At 37.4% G+C, this 25,658-nt stretch overlaps 2 protein-coding genes across 2 annotated transcripts; one reads left to right on the top strand and one right to left on the bottom strand.

The window, feature by feature from the left end:
- Positions 1-7,132: 7,132 nt before the first annotated feature.
- Positions 7,133-8,305, top strand: LOC128134272 (DNA-directed RNA polymerase subunit beta'-like). Its single transcript, XM_052771823.1, has one exon. It carries the CDS (start codon positions 7,160-7,162, stop codon positions 7,709-7,711), a length of 552 nt encoding a protein of 183 aa, XP_052627783.1. The 5' UTR covers positions 7,133-7,159; the 3' UTR covers positions 7,712-8,305.
- Positions 8,306-21,516: 13,211 nt separating this feature from the next.
- LOC128126058 (ribosome biogenesis protein ERB1-like) lies at positions 21,517-23,724 on the bottom strand. Its single transcript, XM_052763783.1, has 2 exons — positions 23,526-23,724; positions 21,517-22,085 (listed from the first exon to the last, which is right to left on the bottom strand). Exons 1-2 carry the CDS (start codon positions 23,722-23,724, stop codon positions 21,517-21,519), a joined length of 768 nt encoding a protein of 255 aa, XP_052619743.1.
- Between the last annotated feature and the right edge of the window lie 1,934 nt (positions 23,725-25,658).

The following is a 25,658-nucleotide window of genomic DNA, read 5'->3' as shown; positions in this document are numbered from 1 at the left end:
AATTCCAGTTTTTGTTTCTTGTTATACAACCTTAATTAATGTGGTGTGGTTTAGGTTGTTTGCTCATTCCTCTTCTTTTTGATCATTTATCATACATCAGTCAGCATTGTTAGTTTATGTGCCTCATAGTTGGTGATTTCAGATTTATCCAGTGTACCTCAAGAGTCAAGAGCAATGCAATTTTTCTTAAATATTCAGGAGGACATAATGCTAGAATTTAAGGGGCACAAATAGGTGACTTCTCTTCTCCTCTATTAATTAATGATTTCTATAATACTATGGCGTCTTTCCTTTTTTGTATCCTTATATAGCATGTTTAATTAAGTTTGTGGAGCTGGTTTTTTTACTAATTGGTGAACTTTGAAGCATAATTGGCACCATTTTTATACTTTTACTAATTCTATGTTTGAAGTTATTAACTTTCACAATGGAGCTGGTTTTTTTCTACAGTTACATGGTGTTAAATTGCAATTGAGATAGTTTGTTGTTTCTTATTCACCCACTCTATTCAATTTACTACCATCCTATCAACTTTTATCATTTTTGTACTTAGAAATTTATATCAATAGCCTTATACTACTAAATTACAAATTTTGTCCCTATTATATAACCACTTGTTTTTTTTTAACGCTTCATGCTGCCTAAAGGTAGCCATTAAATCCATGTAAAATGACTATTTTGCCCACATTTTTATATTTTTAACAAGAACTCAGTCACAACAATGAACTTTGAAGCAAATGATTTTTACTTCTCATGAGGTGTGTAGTATGTACACTGTTTTTTTTTCCAACTATTTGTCTGTTGTACACTATTTAGTAGTATATTTCTCTTGTATGTGTATCGATTTTACTTGCTTTGAATTCCTTTCATCTTTTTAATATTTTTTCCAGTGATGTGGAAGTTCAACTCTGTTGCTGACTTTTTCTTCTTGTTTTCCGCGACAACAAAGGAGATTTTTTATGTTGTTTAATCGTTTGATGAAATATATATAAGTGTAATGAACTTTCACTATTCTACAATTAAAAACAATATTATTAACCTTTAGATTATAAATATTAAGTCCATCTCATTTTTCCTACAGTTGTGATTGTGGCACAAAGTGCATGTATGTTTACTCACTCAGATTCAGTTGTTGATAATTGTCGATTCCATGATTGTTGATTTTAGTTTTTTTTTTTTTTTTTCATTGTACCCCAGGAGCAATGCAATTTTAATTTAGTATTCAGGAGATGATGCTAAAATTTAGGGGGCACAAACATGTGACTTACCTGCTCTCTCTGTTCATATCTCTTTTTAGTAGTATCTTCTTTGCAATTAGAAATTTATATTAATAAAACCTTATAAGACTCGTAAATTACACAAATTTTATAACACTGTTTTCGGATTGTTTTTCTTGCACTTTTTATCCTTTTTGGATTTGGTCTTTGGGCTTCATGCCGCCCATGTAAAATGACTATTTTGCCCACATTTTTTATATTTTTACTAACTCTGTACAAGAACTCATGCAATCACAACAATGGACAGAAACTCACAACCAATGACTTGTTTGAAGGAGGTCAAAGATCAGATGTTATGAAAGGTTTGTGTTCCAATATCATCTCAAGAGTGTCAATCCATGTTCATGAATGCCATTCACTTCTAATATTCCAATCATCATGTAATTATTAATACATTTCCCAAAATGCCCTTATGGCCAATAACTCCATTTATCCATCTAGGAATCAAGAAACACCTTATGTTTTGAATTATAATAATTATGATAGTATCCATTCATGATTATGAATTTCTTTTACTCATCAATTGCTCAACTAGAAAGGAGTCCATTGGTTTCGTCATATTGTCCTCAAATGCATTTCAATCCTAACTTATACACGATTCTACCATCATTGATGTGTTTTAGTATTCCAATTGTAGATTTCTAGGGTTCATGAGGGTTTTCACCGCAAATACTCAAATCCATCAATGGGACGATTGGATTGAGATTGGGATCATCAAAACAAATCAGGGAGGTTAGAAAAACAAACCCTAACAATCCTAACAAGCTAAAATCGACATTGGGGTTAGAACCACTCCACAAATCCGAATTCTAAGCTAAATGATGAGAATATTTTACCTTTTAAGCCTTCATTCCTTCTCTCCGTTGTTTGATTGTTTCATTCTTCACTTGGATCGAACCTTAGATGGAAAGGAAAAGAAAATCACCATTTGAAGATCTCTAGCATGCTCAATACGTAACTGGAAGAGAAATGAAAGGAGTGTTCATCTTATTTCCCACTTGCTCACATTTGGTCCCTCAGGTTTACTTGTTTTTGCCAAAATTCACCAAACCTTAATATTTGTCATTTCAACTTAAGTTTTGACACAATAAGTCCTCGTCCATCCATTATAAAACTTTATTATTCCATTCCATTAATTGAGTCAGCCCTTTGGTCAACTTACTTTGCCAGTTTGACACTTTTGGTCCTCGAACTTTTAAAATGTCATTATTTTCACTTTTAACCTTCTAAGCATTATATCAACTAATGTTATAATTATCCCTTGATGCTTTAACTATACAAATCATCTTTCCTTTATTCACTTCATTAATTTAAAAAACCAATCTTGAATTTTAGGATGTTACATTATCTTTAGTCTTGGACTTGCATACTCAATATGGGAGACGAAAATCACAAAGATCCTCCTTATTTGCGATGAGCTAGATGAACCCATCGTATTTTCTTCTCCGGCTTTGGCTAGGGTTGGAATAGTTTTGGTCAATTTTGGGGGTTTTGTTCGTGTTATACCACATATGACTCTTTTTAATGATTGTCCATGTAGGTAGTCACATGAGAAATATTGAATCAACTGTTAATAGTGATTGAATGTGTACAATATATACAAATTGAAGGGGTAAATATTGACAAAAAAAAAATCCAGTGACTTAATGTATACAAATTGAAAAATATCTTAACATTTTAATTTTTTTCCCTTTAATTAATTTAACAAATCTTCAAGAGGCTAGTAAAGGGTTGTGCTATAAGTACCCCTCCTTCACTCACATATAGTGTCACATCAGGGGGTGCACAAACACTATTACACTCACATGTAAGGGGTATACAACATTGGGTGGGGGTACGTATAGAAATTGCCCTAATAGAAACTGTGGAAAAAAGGGTAATGCTATAAGTACCTCCCTTATTTTCCAATTCCACCCGCTATGTGTTTTTTTTGTCTTTTGTTGTTTTTTCTTTTGTTTTTGTTTTTGGTTTTTTTTGTTTTTTCCCTATTTTGTTTTTTGTTGTTTTTAATTCTTCTTTGTTTTATATTTTAATCTTATTATTATTACTATTATTATTATTATTATTATTATTATTATTATTATTATTATTATTATAAATTTCGATAACCATATAAAATTCAGACAATATTTTAAAATTCGAATGACATTTTAAATTTGGACGACATTATAAATTCAGACGACATTATAAAATTCAAATGACTATATAAAATGGAATAAAAACATAGTTTGTCTTTATTTATCACATATATTAATTGGTTCGATATTACAATTGTGTGGTGTGTTATGCGGATTGAAAGCATTTAGTCGAACACTATACAATGTTTCCCATGTAACCAAATATTCTGATCTATATGTACGGAGAAGCCTGGAAAAAACATCAGACATTGGATATGCTCCCCGTAAATCAAACATTACATAATGGTTAGGGTGAACGTGGGTGATAACAACATATGCAGGATTTGGTATGTTTTGTGGGCCATATTAATGTAGGAACCATGTTGAAGAACCTTGCTTGCTTAGATAAACAACGATAACACCATATCTGTTAGCAATGAGTATAGCAGTGTCTGGCATAACCAACCAATACTCCAATACTGCAAAGCCCAATCCAGAGTAATTCAACGAGTGACTTATGCGATTTAAAAAACCAGCATCACCATAAATCATAAGTCATAACGTACTCTTGATAGTGTGATAATAACTCGTTGTATAGATCGTACCTAATTTGAAGCCAATCATGTTCACTAAAACCAAGTGCAACTGTTGTAGACTGAAATCCACAATTTCCATCTCCTTCGACATCTGTAATGTTCCAGACGTATGGATGAAATTGATGTGGAATTTCATTCATAGGTGGGTTTGAAGTATAAAATGATTGATCTTGGTTAAAGTATGATTTGAACATTGAAGGTTCTTGAAACGAGTACGTGCTAAATGGTTGATCTTGGTTAAAGTATGAATTGGACATTGGAGGTTCTCAAAACGAGTACGTGCTAAATGGTTGATCTTGGTATGGGTGGGGTGTTGTGTTCTACCTTTTTGGACTTTTTTTTTGCTCAATCGTGGTCATCCACAAGTATTTTTCTGAACATCTGAATAAACAAGTAAATTGTTAGCATATTTTTATACAAATTACTATATTAAAGAAAATAGTACCTGAATCAACAACTATAGTTGTTGATGGTGAAAATATGTCCCACAATTTTATGGCATAACTACATTTCCACTCATTTAAAAATTCCATGCCCTCTTCGAAACCAAAATTAGCATCATCAGTAATGTTGACGTTGATTAAATCAATATTACGCCAAAATTTATCAATAGATGATAATGGTATCGCTAGGTTCGCATGTGAGTATATTGCAATTTCGTGGGTAAAAGGTAACCCACAACTATGGCGCAATTGGCAACAACAATCGTCCTTAGTTATTTGATGTGCGTCAGGTCGTTCCAACTCTTGTCTGATTTTTCCAATGCATGGTGTGAAACATTTCCACACAAACCATTAAAATGAGGTATGTTGTATCGACACATTAACTTAGTTTGGTTTGTTTCTAAAATGTATTTTATCTTTGTGTGTTGTGATGCGCCTACCTTTACTATTCGGTTTAAAAATTTATCTAAGTTAGCATGGTGTGTCTGCAAGAATTTTTTCAACTTCGCATGTTGTCTCTCAACTCTGTTATTAGTGTCGTTGTGAATGTTTAAAACTTGTTTAGTCCAAGCGGACACAAAATTTTCTTTGTATTTATCCAACCATACTTGATTGAGATAATCGAGAACTTGTTTAATACCTAGATGATATGTCGCTTTTGATTCAAGTTTTGCATAATTTCTTAAATATGTTGCCAATGTTAATGAGTTAATTAAAGTATCCCAATCTTTTAAAAAAGAATTTCATTCATCATCAACATCCTCTACAATTAGTAAATATACTTTGAGATATGTGCAATTTACAAAGTATCTGAATGGCCGATGGGAATACCTTTTCACATGCATTCATCAATGCTATCTCTTTGTCAGTAACGATCACACATGAGCTATCATATCCGTCGATTATGGACTTAAGACAATTTAAAACCCAAATGTAATTGGATCTTTTTCTTTATCCATGAACCCAAAACCAATGAAAAATGTCATGTTTGTTGAAGTAAAACCAACAATCTCCAAAAAAAGGCATGTTATACCTATTAATAAAAAAAATAATTAGTATAACAAAACATAAAAGGCATGTTACTCCTATTAATAAATACAAAACAATTAAGAATAAAATATTTGTACTTGTTAGTCTTGTAGGTGGCATCCATCATCATAACCTATGGAAATGCACGCCATATCTCCAATGACATTGGGTGAAAAAAGAACAGATCTTCCAAGGAATTGGTTGTATCATTTGCACGATGGTTAAATATATATCCTTTTGAATGCAAAAATCCGAAGACAACATGCATTTGAATTCGGTCTCCACACTCATATATTCAAAGTTTGTAACACTCATTATAACATGTTTTTACTATAGAAACATTTTTGGAATTTTGTCTCTTCAGCGCCGATAGAATATCTCGTGAGGGGACATTGTTTATCTTCATTTCTTTAATCATTTTTGATTCATTTGGGATTAAGCGCCTTGCATATAGAGCCATGTTATGGATTTATCCTTAAAAAATAAAGGTAGAAAACAGATCTTAAAATAAAGAAAGAAAATATATTCAGAAACGTTCCCTCAAAATTTAATATTTTGAATACGTTAAAAAGAAAAATGAAATATTTTACTTCGTTAGTACAAAAGAAATGTCTGTCTACATAAAAGATACTACATGATCTGTTTATTTACCACTATTAACCAAAGAACAGATAAACTGTAACCTAAAAGATATTTCCACATAAATAAGATCTAAAATTAGAATGGTCCACATCGGAGCAGTAAAAATTCTAATCAAATCTCAATTTCAAGAATGAATTAATTCTCCAATAAAAATGGACTTGATTTACGACAAGAATCAAACATCGACAAGATTGTATTCATGGTGTAGTCTGAGGAAATCTAGCTTACCAAAAATTCATGTTTTCAGTTTATCCTAAATTTGCCTTAGATCTGAAATCAACAAAATTAAATAAGGTTTTATCTTTTATTCATCACTTTGAAAGAAGTGATCTCATGAATCCAGGAGATAAACCCTTCACAATAACCTACTTCATAGGATATGCATTAACAAATAATCATCATATAATAGACTATAAAAAAGAAGAATACATAGAACTTGAAGATGTATTCTCAGAAATAGGACATATCAAAGATAAATAATTTTGTGACATAGATCCTCAAGATAGCTCTTGGGCTTTAGACATAGCAAGAAACAAAAAAGCTTTAGGAGAAAAGCTACCGCCTAGAATCTCAATAGATTCTCTTCATATAGGTGAAATATCCAAATCTTTGGAACCTACTCCAAGATATATACTCAAAAGCATACGAAGTAGGTTTTCTAGAGTTGATAATTTGAATCAAACGATTAGCCAACTAAGCGAAGTAATAAATGAGTATGATAGACCTTCCTCATATTTACAAAAAGGGTAAAGCATTGAGACTTAAAAATCTTGATGATCCTACTCAGAAAAAAGAATATGCTTTTTCTTCTTCAGGAAAAATAGGTGTTCAAACCCTAGCTAACATTTGTAGAGGTTCTATCAGACAACAATTAGCCAATCTAGATTTACGAATTATTATAGACTATTCATTGGTAGAATGGAAAGAATTGGAGGAAGAGGAACCCACAGGGAAACGAATGGGAAGATCGAAAAGTTGGAAGAAGAAAAGATTTTTTGCTTAGACGCATGGAATTGGCTAAGCATTTTATTCGAAAAAATATAGAACCAAAATGGATGGTTTTGCGTCTATTACCAGTTCTTCCTCCTGAGTTGAGACCAATCTATCATATAGATGAGGATAAAATAGTGACCTCGGATATTAATGAAATCTATAGAAGAATTATCTATCGGAATAATACTCTTAAAGATCTATTAACAACAAGTATAGCTACGCCAGAAGAAGTAATAATATCTCAGGAAAAATTGCTACAAGAAGCCGTGGATGCACTTCTTGATAATGGAATCTGCGGACAACCAATGAGGGATGATCATAATAGAGTTTACAAGTCGCTTTCAGATGTAATTGAAGGCAAAGAAGGAAGAGTTCGCGAGACTCTGCTTGGTAAACGAGTCGATTATTCAGGGCGGTCCGTGATTGTCGTGGGCCCTTCACTTTCATTACATCGATGTGGATTGCCTCGCGAAATAGCAATAGAACTTTTCCAGGCATTTGTAATTCGTGACCTAATTAGAAAACATCTTGCTTCGAACATAGGAGTTGCTAAGAGTCAAATTCGGAAAAAAAAAACCGATTGTATGGGAAATACTTTAGGAAATTGTGGATGACCATCCTGTATTGCTGAATAGAGCGCCTACTCTGCATAGATTAGGCATACAGGCATTCCTCACCGTTTTAGTGGAAGGGCGCGCTATTTGTTTACATCCATTAGTTTGTAAGGGCTTCAATGCAGACTTTGACGGGGATCAAATGGCTGTTCATGTGCCTTTATCTTTGGAGGCTCAAGCAGAGGCGCGTTTACTTATGTTTTCTCATATGAATCTTTTGTCTCCAACTATTGGGGATCCGATTTCGGCACCAACTCAAGATATGCTTAGTGGACTCTATGTCTTAACGAGTGGAAATCGTCGGGGTATTTGTGTAAATAGGTATAATCCATGTAATCGTAGAAACTATCAAAATGAAGATAATAACTATAAGTATACAAAAAAAAGAACCCTTTTTTTGTAATCCCTATGATGCAATTGGAGCTTATCGGAAAAAACGAATCAATTTAGGTAGTCCTTTGTGGCTGCGGTGGCGACTAGATCAACGCGTTATTGCTGCAAGAGAAGTTCCCATCGAAATTCACTATGAATCTGTGGGGACCTATTATGAGATTTATGGACACTATCTAATAGTACGAAGTATAAAAAAAGAAATTCTTTATATATATATTCGAACCACTCTTGGTCATATTTCCCTTTATCGAGAAATAGAAGAAGCCATACAGGGGTTTTGGCAGGGCTGTTGTAATTCTATGCTACCAACGGGAATTCGAGTCTCTCCAAGTTAACTAGGACAATATAAATCAGATTTTCGCAAGATGCTGGTTAAATACACTCAAAATAAATCATTATTTTGGAATTCAAAAAGATATATCAAAAAATAATAAACATTTCAATAAATTTAAGGAAGATTTAAGTCTTGCCCTTCAAAATGGAGGAGAAATTGATAACAATAGAAAAAGTGAACAACATAATAGAACATAACTCAAAACTACTCTAAACTTTTAATAAAATTTCTAAAAAATTCGATGAGTTATGGGCAACTTCTTTTAGTAGATCATCGAATTTTTTAGGAATTTTATTAAAAGTTTCTAGTAGTTTTGAGTTATGTTCTATTATGTTTTTCATTTTTTCTAACTGAGTAATTTTTTTTCAAACGAATTGTTATCAATTTCTCCTCCTTTTTGAAGGGCAATTAAATCTTTCTTAAATTGATTGAAAGGTTTATTATTTTTTGATATATCTCTAGAAATATCTTTTTGAATTACAAAATAATGATTTATTTTGAGCGTATTTAACCAACATCTTGCGACAATCTGATTTATATTGTTACAAAGGTTAGCTAGGGTTTGAATGCCTACTTTTCCTGAATAAGAAAAAGCATATTTTTTTTTCTGAGTAGGATCATCAAGATTTTTAAGTCTCAATGATTAACCCTTTTTGTAAATATGAGGAAGGTCTATCTTACTCATTTATTATTTTCGCTTAGTTGGGTGATCGTTAGATTTAAATTATCAACTCTAGAAGACACTTCTTATAACACCCAGAATCTGAAAGACCAAGAAAAGAAAGGAAAAGCTCTAAGTCATGAGTCAACTCGTCGAGTCCAGGGAGGAACTCGACGAGTCAGAGCGGGATCCGGGGTATTGAGTAAGTGACCGACTCGGCGAGTTGGCTAGTGGACTCGGCGAGTCTGGTCTGGACAAGAAAAACCCTAATTCTAGGGGTTGTGCCCTATTTAAAGAACATTACACCCTTTCCCCAGCCTCTTTACTCCCCTTTTGAGATCAAGAAACCCTAAATCGTGAGTGAGAGTCCTTGGAAGCAATTTGGAGCCTAGATAAGTGATTTTGGTGGAAAAGGGCTTGAAGATCAAGAGGCTTGCTGCAAGGGAGTGGTATAGATCCGGGATCTACTTTAGTTGGAGCATATTTTGGAGGTAATAAGCTGTTGCTTTGGCTTTATTGCAATTAGATCTATCTTATGTTTGAGATTTGGGGCATTTTGGGCATGATTGAGATCCATGTCAAGTTAGAGGCCTAGATCTGAGGTTGCTACCTCAGATCTTGTCACACCCCCGAACCAGACGGCGGAAACGTCCGAGGGCTATTGTGACTCAATTGAATACCATCACAATGAATATACATGAAACATAACATCATACATCACCAAGTATTGAAGTATTACAACTGGTAGCGTTTACATTCAGTACATTGATCCATAACATTACATGCCCAAAAGTAAATTGTTCGATACTAATTAAACAAACAGCAAGACATTACTGAGTACATTTTTCCCTTTCGATTTACCTGTTACCTGAGAATACAAGTATTTTGAAAAACATCAACATATGAAATGTTGGTGAGTTCATAAGTAATGTTTGAAATATAATGTTTTGTATTGTTTTGAAAACCACCAGAAAATTCGATATTTTCTGAAAAGAGCATAGTATAAAAAGTGTGAAGATCCGTAAGTATGCTTGTTTGTTTCTATAAATGTAAAAAAAGGAATTTGTTAAACTTGGTATGCATCTCGTAGGTGTATGAATTGAAAAACCCTAGGAAAACCCGATGTTTTCCTAATACTTTGAATTAAGCATCTTATATTTTGTTATTTTGTTGCGACGTGTGTATTTGATGAGTCCCGGTGACATTGGATTAATTATGGATTGTGAATTGTTATAAACACACATTAATGAAAATGACTAGTTTACAACTATACAATCGATCCCTTAGGCGTCGTTCGTACTGTTCACTTAATCCAACCACCCGACTTCTCATAGCCCCACAACCGAGGAGGAAAAGAGGGTACGAAGCCCTCGATATTTCCATAAGTCGTTCAAGGCTATCGTGAATGCAAAGGGCCCTTAGCCCGACTCGCATTGGTGAATTCTCGACTTCGCTAGCAGTACCAAAGGACCCTTGGGGCCCAACAGCACAAAAGCCGTTGAAAGTCCTTTTACACGGAATTAGCTCATATAAGACCCAACTACATGTAAGCGAGTTTCCTTCGGGCCTAAAGATCATGTCATTGGGCTAGCTAGGCCCAACAAGCACGATTTGAAACTTTCGGGCCCAAAGATGGTGTATCGACGTCTGGTGTATTCCCAAGTGTGTATTGACTTCCCGAAATTTCTGCGTGTGTATTTAAGTAGCGTCGTGTTATTAAGTTCGGATTCGTTATTGATTCGAGACCGAATCAGTTCGTTTGATAACGATTTTGGGTGTTGAAGGTGTATTATATTTCGTCGATAGTCGTGGTACTAGTATTCCATCCTAATAGATTTATTGTTTAAAATCACTAGAATTTTTCTTTTGCAGCCCCTTTCTTTTGGATAAATTTTCAATTTTGGCCCTTTGTATAAAAGAACTTCCGTTTTAGTCCTTAAACCATTTTTCTTGACACTTTAGTATCAAAACTTATTGAAAGGGTATTTTTCAGCTCAAGTTTATTTGAAAAACAGTTTTAGTCCCTCAAGATGAAGTTTTCTCGGCTGAAACCTCAATTTTCGCAATTTTTACATTTTTGGCCCAAAATAGAAATTTTTTGCATCTTTAGTCCCTTTTGAATATGAAAAGTATTTTTAACCCTTGAAATGGACTTGGAGCACTAGTAGTCCTCTGTTTTACAGAAAAATACAGATTCAGCCCCTCTAGTTTGAAAGTCTCGCAATTTGGGCCTTGTTGGGCCGAAAAGTGCATTTTTGGCCCATTAGGTTTAAAAATTTCCATTTTAGTCCTTCAAAAGAGTAATTTTCCAGAAAATACATTTTTGAAACTCTTTTAACTCATCTCAACCATCAGAATTTGTATTTTGACATTTTGGGCCCTTTAACTTTATATTTTTAACATTTAAAGTCCAAAAATGGGATTTTAGCCCAAAGGAGTTCATATTAACCAACTTGGTTATTTTTCTAGAGTTGATTTATATGAAATAATATGATTTATACTTATTTCATTCAACATAATGTATATCTCGGTTTTGAGTTCCTTTTTGACTAGATCCAACACCATAATCACATAAGAACATGTAAATAAACATAGAAATCACACAAAGCATACATACACTCATAGATCTACACATTTGCTTGTATTCTCCCCCAAAAAAACTTATAAAAACTGAAAAATAGGGGGTATGAAGCTCACCTTTGGGTGTGGTTTCGGTTTTGGAGAAGAGATGGAAAGAAATGAGGTGATTTTCGGCCCTAGCAACCTTTCCTTGAAGATCTCGAGTTTAGGAGCTTCTAAGGTGCAAGATCACAAGATTGAATGAATTTAGAAGAGATTTTTACAAAGTGAAGGGAGTTAGATCATAAGTTAGCCATTAACTTACCTTAGATGATGAATCACTTTATGAAGATCCTTAAGCTTCTAGCCAAATTTTCAAGATCTTGGATGGAGAGAGTGGGTGATTCTTGAGTAATTTAGAGAGTGTTTTTGTGAGGTGTGTGTGTGTGTGCTCTCGGCCGAAACAAGAAGGGAGGGAAGGAGTGAGAAGCTTGACAAGATTGTTGCATGGAGATATGTGTGTTGCATGGAAAACCTAAGGACAAAAATGAGGTGTCATGAAATAAGTCAACTCTTCCTTTTCTTTTGGGCTTGTCTTGGGCCGAGAATAAAGAGAGGAGAGAAAGGATTTTTGGGCTTTTTGCCACTAAGCCCATATTAGAGTTAGGTTGAATGATTGTTGGCCTTATAAAATATAAGTGTGATTTTTATGCTTTATTAGGCTAGATTAGGTTAATTATGGTCCATAGTAGTTCATATAATTGATTTATTTCATTCTAGGCCCAATATGGCCCAAAATGTTGGAAATAAATGAAAGTGGGTCCAATTAGAGCCCATTTAAGGTTCTAAGCCCAAGATAGCCAAGTTGGAAGCTTATTGGCCCCTTGGGCCCAATAAGGAAGTCCTAGTCCAAAATGGACCTACACAAGAACTTCTAGGGTTTCCAATTACTTGTTGACTATTTGAAATGCTTGTATGGTGTACTTGATTGAAATTTTGTTGCCATGAAGTAAGTATCTTACATGCTCTTAAGTTTTTGATTCAATATTTTACTTGAGTGTTGTGATTACAAGACACAAAATTTCTAGTTGTGACATCTAGACTTGGGATGGTCCAGAAGGTCATAAAGTTTATGTCAATAAGTTATTGGTGAATCCTCTTTGTCTTAAACCCTAGCCCTAAAGTGTTTTTGGCCTTTAGCTCCTTAGTTTCACGTAAAGTTTGCAACTTTACGTGGGGGATAGACTGTTGAAGAGTGGGTCTATGGATTGGAGCCCCTACATGGCTCGAAAAGCCACTGTATGGATTGAGATCTAAAGAGACTCGGCGAGTCACAGGGGTGTACTCGGCGAGTTTTATAAATATGAGCGTGGACTCGGCGAGTTGGAAGAACGACTCAGCGAGTTTGTTGAAGATTGCCTTGGACTCGGCGAGTTTGGCCGCAAAATCTCAACCTTTTCTGGTTAAGACGCAGATCAGTGAGTTGAGTGGTGACTCAACGAGTTGGACAGGATGGTACTCAGAGATTGTTGAACTCAACGAGTCTTTGGGTGACTCGGCGAGTTGAGTCGTATTTGGTGAGTTTCTGAGCTTAGGGACTCGGCGAGTCTATGAGTTGACTCAGTGAGTCGAGTCAACTGGAAGGTTGACTTTGACCAGGACTTTGACTTTGACCAGAGTTGACTTAGTTTGACTTCTAGAGTTCAGTTTGGAACTAAGTGTTATATTGATAATAGTAGCTCGAGGAGCTAGTGGAGCAGCGGTTGAGAAAGTTGTCGGACAACGGCCAAAGGGTTATCAGCAACGTTCAGCAGTGCAGGTGAGTTTCCCTTTGTGTGAATGGGTCTACCGCCACAATGTCGGCCCATGTAGTTATGAGTAGGAAGACCCGCGAGTTAGCCCTAGGCATAATATTCTAGTATGACATTAGGGACTAAGGTCCAATGTTAGCGGGCGAGTGCCCAAGGAATGGTTTGTATGATAGTTATACTTGTTGTCTGTGTGATACATGTATGTGCCTGGTAGGGAGGTGAGTGTGGGCGAGGTCCTGTATCTCACCAATAGCAGAGTGTGGACGGTGTTCCATACCTCATTATTAGTAGAGCAGGGGCGAGGCCCAAGTGAGGAAAAGAGTGAGTGTGGGCTGGGCCTGTATCTCACTGTCAGTAGGGGCGTGGACGGGGTTCCATGATTCTTCAGTAGTAGGACAGGGGCAAGGCCCAAGATAGGCGAGGCCTTAGTACAGTAATCCAGTAGAGTATGTTAGTTATGTGTTGTGATATGATTGTATGTTAGTATATGTTAGCGGGTGGGGCCCGAAGACAGGCGGGGCCTAAGGAAAACAGATCTGTACGCCAAGCGGGGCTCGAAGCCAGGCGGGGCCTGGTAATGGACGGGGTCTGATAGCGGGCGAGACCCAATGCAGCGGACTGGAGCCTAGTATGTGGTTATGTGCACAATGTTATGTATGTCATGTATGGATCAGTAGATATGTGTGGTATGTGGTAGGTTAGGGAAACTCACTAAGCTTCATGCTTACGGTTTTCAGTTTTGGTTTCAGGTATTTAGTTTTCAGAAGAGGAGCTCGGGAGGGTTGTAGTGCACACACCATGACAAGTTAGCCTGGGATGTTTACTCTGATAATTAAGCAAGTGTTTTGGAAATTAAACTATAATTTGTCATATAAACCCTTTTTGTATGTTTGAATGACTTAACATTATGAATTAGTAATGTTTTAAAAGAAATTTTTGGACTCGAAATTTGGGATGTTACACTTCTTATGCTTTTGAGTATATCACTTGGAGTAGGTTCTAGGGATTTGGATATATCACCTATATGATGAGAATCTATTGAGATTCTAGGTGGTAGCTTTTCTCCTAAATCTTTTTGTCTTTTTTTTTGCTATGTTTAAAGCCCAAGAGCTATCTTGAGGATCTATGTCACAAAGTTGTTTATCTTTGACATGTCTTATTTATGATAATATGTAACACCCCAAATTTCAAATATAAATATAACTTAACATAGTCCCAAAACTTCCAAAAATCAAGATTCAAATACTAAAGTAATTATTAATAATAATAGCGGAAGCAATTAGAAATTTAATTAAACACTTGGTGCGCCACGTCTTCCTCAAAACTTGTCGCCTTCTTCAAGTCTGAACCTTATCCTTTCCATTCCCGCTGCCACTTGCTACGTAATTTCCTGGATTGCGTGCATTTAAAGATTCTAATGGGTAAGCCTAGGGCCTAGTGAATTCGTGGTTTTCATGCATATTGACGTCAATAAAATAAAAATAATGCAACAATTTATCAATATAAATCTTTTCATTTCTTTCCACCCTTGGTGACACATTAGGGAACTACTGTCACTTTCAGGGAACGAGTCCCTCCGCCGGGCACAACAAATATGCTTACGGCTAGATAAACAGAGCGTAAGCTCTCCGCCGCGTACTAACACCTCGTACGACGACTAATAATAAGACCGTGTAAATACACCTGTTCCCTATATGTCACCCACCATTTTCACCCTTTTATATGAAATAATTCACAAAATTTCACACAAATATTCATAGCAATAACAACAGTAGCATATAATTGCAAATAATTTAGAATCAACTTTTCATGCAAACAACCACAAAATTCACACGAAACTCACCTTATTGGCTGTTAGGACTTAACCGGAGCTTGCCGCGCCACTCACACCCTACATTCCACCAACAAATATTTTCTAAGACTATAATCCTATCAAACATCCCATGCTTCCATTTTGGTTCAACCATCAACATCATTCGACCATCGTTAATTATGACACGCGTAATAACTCTTTTAGAAGATTATAATACTTCCCGTTAAAAATGCTCTAGAATAATAAATAATCAATAATTAAATAAGTGAGTGACGTTAAAATACTTGAAGGGATTATTTGTAATATCCGAAATTATTTTGAACTATATTATACCAAAGTGTAGGGCTAAAACCGAACTATGTTAAATCCTACAACTTCAAAAGAATTGGTAAGTTTATAAAACTCAGGGGTTCTATCTGAAAATTTCAGCTTCCTATATGATAGTGTCAAATAAATAGTTTTAAAAGTTGAGGGGCTAATACTGTATTTTCATATTTGAAAAGAAAATGGCATATACATCGATTTGCAAAAAAAAAATGTACAGTTTGCTTCGCTGTAATCACCATTTTTTTTCTAACCACATGAAAAAGTAAACAAATTATCAATAATATTAAACTCTTTTTTATTTCTAAAAGCTACAACACACGTTGACCCTCCATACCCGAACTAGCTTTCTTCCTCACCCGACACTCTTGTTTTCTTCCTTTTCTGCCATTTTTATTAAACTGGAAAGCTTTGAAAAATCTTGTAAAATTTAATTGTAAAATCACCATTAAGCATCTCCACTTCTTGTTATCAATAAAATTTAACAAATAAACTCACAATCATACAAATTTCAGGGTTCATTATACCAAAAGTTTCATTCCTAAGATTTTTATCAAATTGCTATTGGTTTGATCGAATTGAGACTGTAGGTTGAACCAAAATACGTTTACCATGCATATACATCAATCTAAGCTATTATATTAAGCTTAATTCGAATAATCATACCTTAATTTCTAAGAAAACTCTGAAATCCTTCACAACCTTCTACCTCCGATTTCTTCCTCGATTCTTCACCCTTTTTCGAAATTCCAATGGGGTTTCCAATTGATTTCTCAAGCTATATATATCACCTAAGTCTACAACTGGTGCAGCCCTTTCATTTGCTCAAATTTACAGCCCTAATGAAGATGACGGTTTTTGCCATTAATCCCCATAATTCTCCACTAATTACCTCATTATTCCTTGAATTTAATCCTTTTATTATGATGATATAATCTAATTACATATATATTTCTACATCTTAAATTTAAGTTATCACAAACTTCCCTCCTTAAAGGAATTTCGTCCTCGGAATTTGAATTAAGCAAACAAATGAGGGTATTTAGTTTTCATATCTCGCTTGGTCTCCCATGTTGCATCCGAACCTTTATGATACTTCCACTGAACTTTCACCAGTGGTATCTCCACATTCCTTAACTTTCTGACCTTTCGATCTATAATCACAACGGGTTCTTCTGTATATCGTAGCTTCTCATCAACCTTAATTTCTTGAAGTGGCACTTCCATGGCGGTATCCGCTAGACACTTCTTTAGATTAGAGACATGGAATGTGCTATGAATGCCCTGCATTTCCCTTGGTAGCTCCAATCGATAGGCTACCTGTCCAACTCGTTCCTTAATTATAAAGGGTCCAACGTAGCGAGGACTTAACTTCCCCCGCTTACCAAAACGAACAATGCCCTTCCATGGGGACACCTTTAACATAACTTTATCACCGACCTGAAACATTATTGGCTTTCTCCGCTTATCTGCATAACTTTTCTGCCGATCCTGAGCAACCTTAATGTTATCCCTAATCACCTGGATTTTGTCGGTAGTTTGCTGAACAAGTTCAGGTCCAGCCAACTGTTTCTCCCCCACCTCATTCCAACATAATGGAGTTCTACACTTCCTGCCATATAGAGTCTCATATGGTGCGACTTTTATACTTGCATGATAGCTGTTGTTGTAGGCAAACTCAATTAACGGCAAATGAGTTTCCCACGACCCTCCAAAATCAATAACACAAGACCTTAACATGTCTTCCAAGGTCTGTATTGTCCGTTCACTTTGGCCATCTGTTTGCGGGTGGTATGCCGTGCTCAATTTTACTCGAGTACCCATTTCTCGTTGGAAGCTACCCCAAAATGTCGACGTAAAACGACTATCCCGATCCGAAATAATAGATAATGGAACTCCATGCAGTTTCACTATCTCGTCAACGTATAATTTAGCTAGCCTTTCTAACGGGTACGTCTCCTTAATCGGAAGGAAGTGTGCCGATTTGGTTAATCTATCCACAACTACCCAAATCGCGTCATAACCTTTTGGTGTCTTTGGTAACTTAGTCACAAAGTCCATTGTGATGTGATCCCATTTCCACACTGGAATCTCCATTGACTGTAACTGACCGTATGGCCTTTGGTGTTCAGCCTTCACCTTCAAGCACGTCAAACACCTTTCAACAAAATAGGCTATATCCTTTTTCATACCAGGCCACCAGTAAGATTTTCGTAAGTCTTGATACATCTTGTTTGTTCCCGGATGGATTGAGTACTTTGACATGTGCGCTTCCTTGAGAAGTAAGTTACGCACTTCACCCACTCGTGGTACCCAAACCCTTCCTTGGAAACACTTCAAGCCACGACTATCCTTTTCCAATGATTGTATTACTCCCGCCACCCTTTCACTTTTCCATTTCTCTTCCTTCGAGGCCTCCTCTTGATTCTTTCTCAAATCATCTAGTAAGCTGGTGGTTATGCTAATCTTCATCATTCGAATCTTAGGTGGTTCTCTTCTTTCCTTACGACTTAGTGCATCAGCTACCACATTTGCCTTCCCCGGATGATATAATATCTCACAGTCGTAATCTTTTAATAGTTCCATCCACCGTTGCTGTCTCATGTTCAGATCTTTCTGATCGAACAGGTATTTCAAACTCTTGTGATCAGTGAAGATCTGACACCTTGTCCCATACAAATAGTGTCTCCAAATCTTTAAAGCGAACACTACTGCAGCCAACTCCATATCATGTGTTGGGTATTTACGCTCGTGAACCTTTAACTGTCGTGAGGCATAAGCAATCACCTTACCGTTTTGCATCAAAACACACCCCAAACCTAACTTGGATGCATCACTATAAACAACAAAGCCATCATTGCCTTCTGGTAAAGATAATACTAGTGCACTGCTAAGCTTTTCCTTTAAGACGTTAAAGGCATTATCTTGCTCTGGCTTCCATTCGAACTTCACATTTTTCCTTGTCAGGGTAGTTAGCGGTGCAGCTATGCGCGAGAAGTCTTGTATAAACCGTCTATAGTATCCTGCCAACCCAAGAAAACTTCGAACTTCTAATGGGGTCCTTGGTGGTTCCCACTTTTCAATCGCCTCAATCTTTGCTGGGTCCACCTTGATACCTTGTTCGTTTACAACATGTCCCAAAAATTGGACTTCCCGAAGCCAAAACTCGCACTTTGAAAATTTGGCAAATAATTTTTCTTTCCTCAATAAACTAAGTGTTAGCCGCAGATGTTGCTCATGGTCTGCCTTACTTTTAGAGTATATCAATATGTCATCGATAAAGACGATTACAAACTTGTCTAGGTATGGCTTGCACACCTGGTTCATCAGATCCATGAATGCAGCTGGTGCATTGGTCAAACCAAATGGCATTACTAAAAACTCGAAATGACCATACCTAGTTCGAAAGGCTGTTTTCGACACATCTTCTTCTCTGACTTTCAGCTGGTGATACCCTGACCGTAAATCGATCTTTGAGAAGTAACTTGCCCCCTGGAGTTGATCGAATAGGTCATCAATTCTCGGTAATGGATACCGGTTCTTTATAGTCACCTTGTTTAACTCCCTGTAGTCAATGCACATTCGCATTGTCCCATCCTTCTTCTTGACGAATAGTACTGGTGCACCCCACGGTGAGGTACTGGGCCGAATAAAACCCTTGCCGAGCAAATCTTGCAACTGAGTCATCAACTCCTTCATTTCGGTTGGTGCTAACCGATAGGGCGCACGAGCTATCGGTGCTACTCCTGGGGTAAGATCGATTCGAAACTCCACTTGCCTATCCGGTGGCAAGCTAGTTAGGTCATCAGGGAACACATCTTGGAACTCGCGTACAACTGGTATATGTGTTATTCCAGGCTTGTCCTTCTTAGAATCGAGAACATATGCCCAATAACTTTGACACCCTTTCTTTAGATAACGAGTTGCCTTAGTCACTGATATCAAAATAGAGTCCTTAATTCGCCGATCACCGTAAATTTTTACCATTCCTTTTTCTGGCATCCAAACTTGAACAATCCTATTTTCACAATCTATAATCGCTTGGTTTTTTGACAACCAATCCATCCCTATAACAATATCAAAATCACCTAGGGCTATAGGTAATAATTTTAATGGTAGCACACTACCTTCGATTTTGATAGAGCAATCATCATATTCCTCTCTTACTACTACCCAATGATCGTCAGCAGTTTCAATTTCTAAGGCATGTTCTAGAGTCTTTGCATTTCTACCCAGGTTTTTGCAAAAAGTAGAAGACACAAAAGATCTATTTGCACCAGAATCAAATAACACCCTAGCATGAACTGAGTTTACTAGGAAAGTACCTGTCACCACATCCGGGGTCTCCTGAGCCGTCATGCGAAAAGCTCTAGCTTTTGTTCTACCAGTGTCAGCCTTTTTATCCGTCGACCGATTGTCTGTTATCCTGCCTTGATTGTTGTTACCTTTACTCTGAGGACATTCCGACTTAATGTGGTTAGGGGAACCACACCCGTAACATACCCTTCCTGTCTTACATTCTGTGGCTATGTGCCCTGGCTTACCACACTTGTAGCAAACTTTCTGATTCATGTTACACCCCCCCTTATGATAACGGTTACATTTCGGACATTGCTTTACTCCAGAGCTTTGATCAACCTTACGTTCTTGCCCTGAAGTCTTGCCTTTCTTCGAATCATTATTTGTACCCTCCCATTTTCTTTTCCCCAAAGCCCTGTCTTCACCTTGACGATTCTTCTCACGTTCACGACCTTCTGCAGCATCAACAGCAGACTGGAAAGTACCCGGTTTCTGAATTTGCACAAATTCACGGATAGCTGTTCTCAATCCCCAAATATAGCATTCCACCCTTCTTTCTTCCGTAGATACGTAAAATTCGGCAAACCTAGCCTTCTCCGTGAGCTTTGTGGTGTACTCCCTCACAGTCATATTCCCCTGCTCCAACCTTAAAAATTCTTCCTCCAACTGTTTAACCGCTGTACGAGGGCAAAATTTTTCTTTAAAAATTCTTAGGAAATCATCCCATGACATATTCTTGGCTGCCTCATGCCCCCTAACCTCCTTCACCATGCCCCACCAATGTATTGCCTCCCCTTTTAGCATTGTCGCAGCATAAATCACCTTGTCCTCATCCGCACACTTGCTAGTATCGAATGTTCCCTCAATCTCCATGATCCATGTTGATGACAAAACGGGATCAATCTCTCCGTTAAAAATGGGTGGCTTGCAGTTCATGAACGTCTTGTAACTACAACCCCGCCGATCGTGGTTGCCATGATGCCTTGTGGGTTGTGCAATACTTGGTTTACGACTCATATTTGGTGTACTGTAATCGTAGTCCTCTTCACCTCCACCCAAGTTACCTTCATACTCACCCATTATTGTTTCTCGTGCCTGAGCAATTACATCCGGTAAGGTGTCTCGAATTGCTCGAGCAATCTCATCAGCCAACTCCTCTCTAGTGATCGTGTTTGCCGCACGACCCCTTCCACGACCTCGACCTCGACCGCGGTGGGATCCAGAGCTACCATGGGCCGATTGTACAGGTATCGGTGCTGTAACAACACCTCGGCCTCTTCCTTTACCCCTTCCTCTTCCTTGGCCCCGTCCACGACTAGCATTCGGGTTCAGTGGGGTTTCTGGAACATCTCCTGGTGCTCTAACATAAGCTCCAATTGGGATGCGCTCTTCCTCCGGAGTGACCCTAGTGAACCTCCCAGATCTTCGTGAAGACATATCAACTACATATTTATGTTTATAACACAATAAGTATAACAAACATAAATTTTATTCCAAAAACTTCAAAAATAGGCATACGTCTTGTTCACATCAAGTCACTCAAGCCAACAACCAAGAGAAATAATAAAAAAAAAAAGAAACAAAAAAGACAAATCATTGCACTCCTACTTTCTAATTTTTAAAAACGATGTCATCATATTTCAATATTCTCTTTCCCTCCTTCAAGTACTTCCTTATCTTTTTAGCTTTTCGATCTCCGGGACCACTTTGAATGACCAACACCTCGGCCTGAGGTGGTTCTCTTCCAACCACCTTATCTAGTAATCCGTAAGTCGTGGCCTTGGCTTGTTTTGCCCAAGCCACAAACCCTTCCCACAACTTAGTGATAGTCAGTTTCCTTAGCTCTGACACCTCCTGTTCCAACCTTTGTATCTTGCGTTTACTTTTCATAGCAGCATCAACCCTTATTTGGTTCTCCTGTACGAGCCTTGACCTATGTTCATCTATCTCTTGAATCTTTCTTTTTAAACTGTGAATCTCGAGCTGTGCCTGTGGCATTTCATCTTTATAAAGTCGCTCCCAGTAGGTACCAGGACTAGTTGGCGTGTACTCCACATAAGGCATATGGAACGTTTCGTATCTTTGCTCCGCATGGTACTCCACGTGATTTCCCTCGGATTCCTCCTCGGGGTCTTCTTCGGGCTCCTCCTCAGGATCTTCTTCGGGCTCCTCCTCAGGATCTTTGTAACAACTCAAATTTTTCAAGCAAATTTTTATTTTTAAAACATAATTATTCCATTAAAAACAGGGCATAAATAGTATAATCATTCGGTCAATACAATTATTCAAACTCCCAAGATCATAAAACAATCTTCAGTGTGTATCGATCATGCCGGCGCCTTCCCACGGTCCTCGCTAGTACCTGAAATACATGCACGACAACTGTAAGCATAAATGCTTAGTGAGTTCCCCAATATACACTTACACACATACGCCTTTCCAGGCCCTGACCTTCCGGTCCTCATATCAACGCCTTCCGGCCCATATATAAATGCCTTCCGGCCCACATATCATACATAGCATACATAACAATTAACTTACCACATATAGCATACATATCACATAACATATCCGACCTTCCGGTCATACAGTCAAACCCTTCCGGGTACAGTATAGTGAGAAGACTCACCTCGTAAATGCTGAAACTAGCAACTCCTGAAATCACTCGTGCACAAACCAACGAGCTACAACCCTCCTATAACATTACATAACTCATTAGCACTCATATCATCTAAGTGTGACTATCCCTAAGAAGTCAGACTTAGGTCAACTCTGGTCAACGGTCAACTCGACTGGACTCGGCGAGTCCCATGGCGACTCGGCGAGTCTAGACGTCTTTCAACTTTCTGAGATTCCTTATCTGCTCGTCGAGTACCCTCCTCGACCCGACGAGTTACTCCTGGAAGAATCGCGGGGCCACCCCGACTCCACTCGCCGAGTCTGAAGAACAACTCGGCGAGTCCCAGTACATCTTCAAGCTACTCGCCGAGTCTGAAGAACAACTCGGCGAGTCCATGCCATGCAGACGAGTAACTGCTTCCTGAATCACGTATGGCCCCAAGGTATACAACCATGGGACCCTCTGGACATCTAAACATCTCATTACTGGGGGTAAAAGCGTTTGGGTAACAACATAATAACCCATCTAATCCCTAAATGGGTTTCATAAACCCTAAACTCATAGACACATCAAGATAACAGATTTTGGTCCGAGTATTACCTGAGAACGTTCCTTCTGTGTTCCCCAAACCTCAGAACTTGATCCTCCTTGATATTCCTTTGGCCAATTTCTTCTTCTTCTTGCCTAGCAAGTTCCTCCAAGTTCCAATAGCTTTCTCTCTTGCCCTAGACGTCCACAACAATTAGGATCCCTTTCAATCGATCAAAAGACTGCAAATGACGGCCTAAGAGGCGTTATATACGATTCAAACTGAACGGTTAGGGTTTCTGCTGCACAGCGTCGACTCGCCGAGTCCATGCCTGGACTCGTCGAGTCCCGTCGCGATCCCGCGACCAAGTCTGCGATCCTACTCGGCGAGTCTAGGCTCCAACTCGCCGAGTCCCCCTTTAAATCACCCCAAAAACATAATTTAATAATACCTGAGGTTCCGGGCTGTTACAATCTTCTTCGGGCTCCACCTCGGATTCCACATCCTCGTCTTCTTCATCCCGTTCAGAGAGGCTGAGTGGGGTCGTTGGTTCCAGATTGCCTTCCGAGTCAGAGAGCTCTGACTCGGCCTTCAACTTCTCGTGGGGAAGTAACCCACTAGTACCCTCAACTGACACCCCACCATCGACGATTGCCTTTCCATGATCCATAGTACCTACAAACGAGACGCATTCCAGATTAGGCGATGTACCGCTCCTCCCGTTTAAGCTTAGGCGTTTAAACAACGACTAATCTGCTTAAACCACGCTCTGATACCAACTTGTAACACCCCAAATTTCAAATATAAATATAACTTAACATAGTCCCAAAACTTCCAAAAATCAAGATTCAAATACTAAAGTAATTATTAATAATAATAGCGAAAGCAATTAGAAATTTAATTAAACACTTGGTGCGCCACGTCTTCCTCAAAACTTGTCGCCTTCTTCAAGTCTGAACCTTATCCTTTCCATTCCCGCTGCCACTTGCTACGTAATTTCCTGGGTTGCGTGCATTTAAAGATTCTAATGGGTAAGCCTAGGGCCTAGTGAGTTCGTGGTTTTCATGCATATTGACGTCAATAAAATAAAAATAATGCAACAATTTATCAATATAAATCTTTTCATTTCTTTCCACCCTTGGTGACACATTAGGGAACTACTGTCACTTTCAGGGAACGAGTCCCTCCGCCGGGCACAACAAATATGCTTACGTCTAGATAAACAGAGCGTAAGCTCTCCGCCGCGTACTAACACCTCGTACGACGACTAATAATAAGACCGTGTAAATACACCTGTTCCCTATATGTCACCCACCATTTTCACCCTTTTATATGAAATAATTCACAAAATTTCACACAAATATCCATAGCAATAACAACAGTAGCATATAATTGCAAATAATTTAGAATCAACTTTTCATGCAAACAACCACAAAATTCACACGAAACTCACCTTATTGGCTGTTAGGACTTAACCGGAGCTTGCCGCGCCACTCACACCCTACATTCCACCAACAAATATTTTCTAAGACTATAATCCTATCAAACATCCCATGCTTCCATTTTGGTTCAACCATCAACATCATTCGACCATCGTTAATTATGACACGCGTAATAACTCTTTTAGAAGATTATAATACTTCCCGTTAAAAATGCTCTAGAATAATAAATAATCAATAATTAAATAAGTGAGTGACGTTAAAATACTTGAAGGGATTATTTGTAATATCCGAAATTATTTTGAACTATATTATACCAAAGTGTAGGGCTAAAACCGAACTATGTTAAATCCTACAACTTCAAAAGAATTGGTAAGTTTATAAAACTCAGGGGTTCTATCTGAAAATTCCAGCTTCCTATATGATAGTGTAAAATAAATAGTTTTAAAAGTTGAGGGGCTAATACTGTATTTTCATATTTGAAAAGAAAATGGCATATACATCGATTTGCAAAGAGGTAATAAAAAAAATGTACAGTTTGCTTCGCTGTAATCACAATTTTTTTTCTAACCACATGAAAAAGTAAACAAATTATCAATAATATTAAACTCTTTTTTATTTCTAAAAGCTACGGCACACGTTGACCCTCCATACCCGAACTAGCTTTCTTCCTCACCCGACACTCTTGTTTTCTTCCTTTTCTGCCATTTTTATTAAACTGGAAAGCTTTGAAAAATCTTGTAAAATTTAATTGTAAAATCACCATTAAGCATCTCCACTTCTTGTTATCAATAAAATTTAACAAATAAACTCACAATCATACAAATTTCAGGGTTCATTATACCAAAAGTTTCATTCCTAAGATTTTTATCAAATTGCTATTGGTTTGATCGAATTGAGACTGTAGGTTGAACCAAAATACGTTTACCATGCATATACATCAATCTAAGCTATTATATTAAGCTTAATTCGAATAATCATACCTTAATTTCTAAGAAAACTCTGAAATCCTTCACAACCTTCTACCTCCGATTTCTTCCTCGATTCTTCACCCTTTTCGAAATTCCAATGGGGTTTCCAATTGATTTCTCAAGCTATATATATCACCTAAGTCTACAACTGGTGCAGCCCTTTCATTTGCTCAAATTTACAGCCCTAATGAAGA

This window comes from Lactuca sativa, chromosome 5 (assembly GCF_002870075.4).
Source record: "Lactuca sativa cultivar Salinas chromosome 5, Lsat_Salinas_v11, whole genome shotgun sequence".
Taxonomy (NCBI): Eukaryota; Viridiplantae; Streptophyta; class Magnoliopsida; order Asterales; family Asteraceae; genus Lactuca; species Lactuca sativa.
The sequence above is the reverse complement of the archived record's forward strand: the minus strand, read 5'-3'. Positions and strand labels throughout refer to the sequence as shown.

Bases quoted from the DNA above. Each gene is read 5' to 3' on its own strand.
- LOC128134272 (XM_052771823.1), top strand. From the start codon at position 7,160: ATGGTTTTGCGTCTATTACCAGTTCTTCCTCCTGAGTTGAGACCAATC.
- LOC128126058 (XM_052763783.1), bottom strand. From the start codon at position 23,724: ATGGATCATGGAAAGGCAATCGTCGATGGTGGGGTGTCAGTTGAGGGT. The intron at 22,086-23,525 runs GTAACAGCCCGG...GTTGTTACAAAG, and splicing joins GGTGGAGCCCGAAGAAGATT to ATCCTGAGGAGGAGCCCGAA.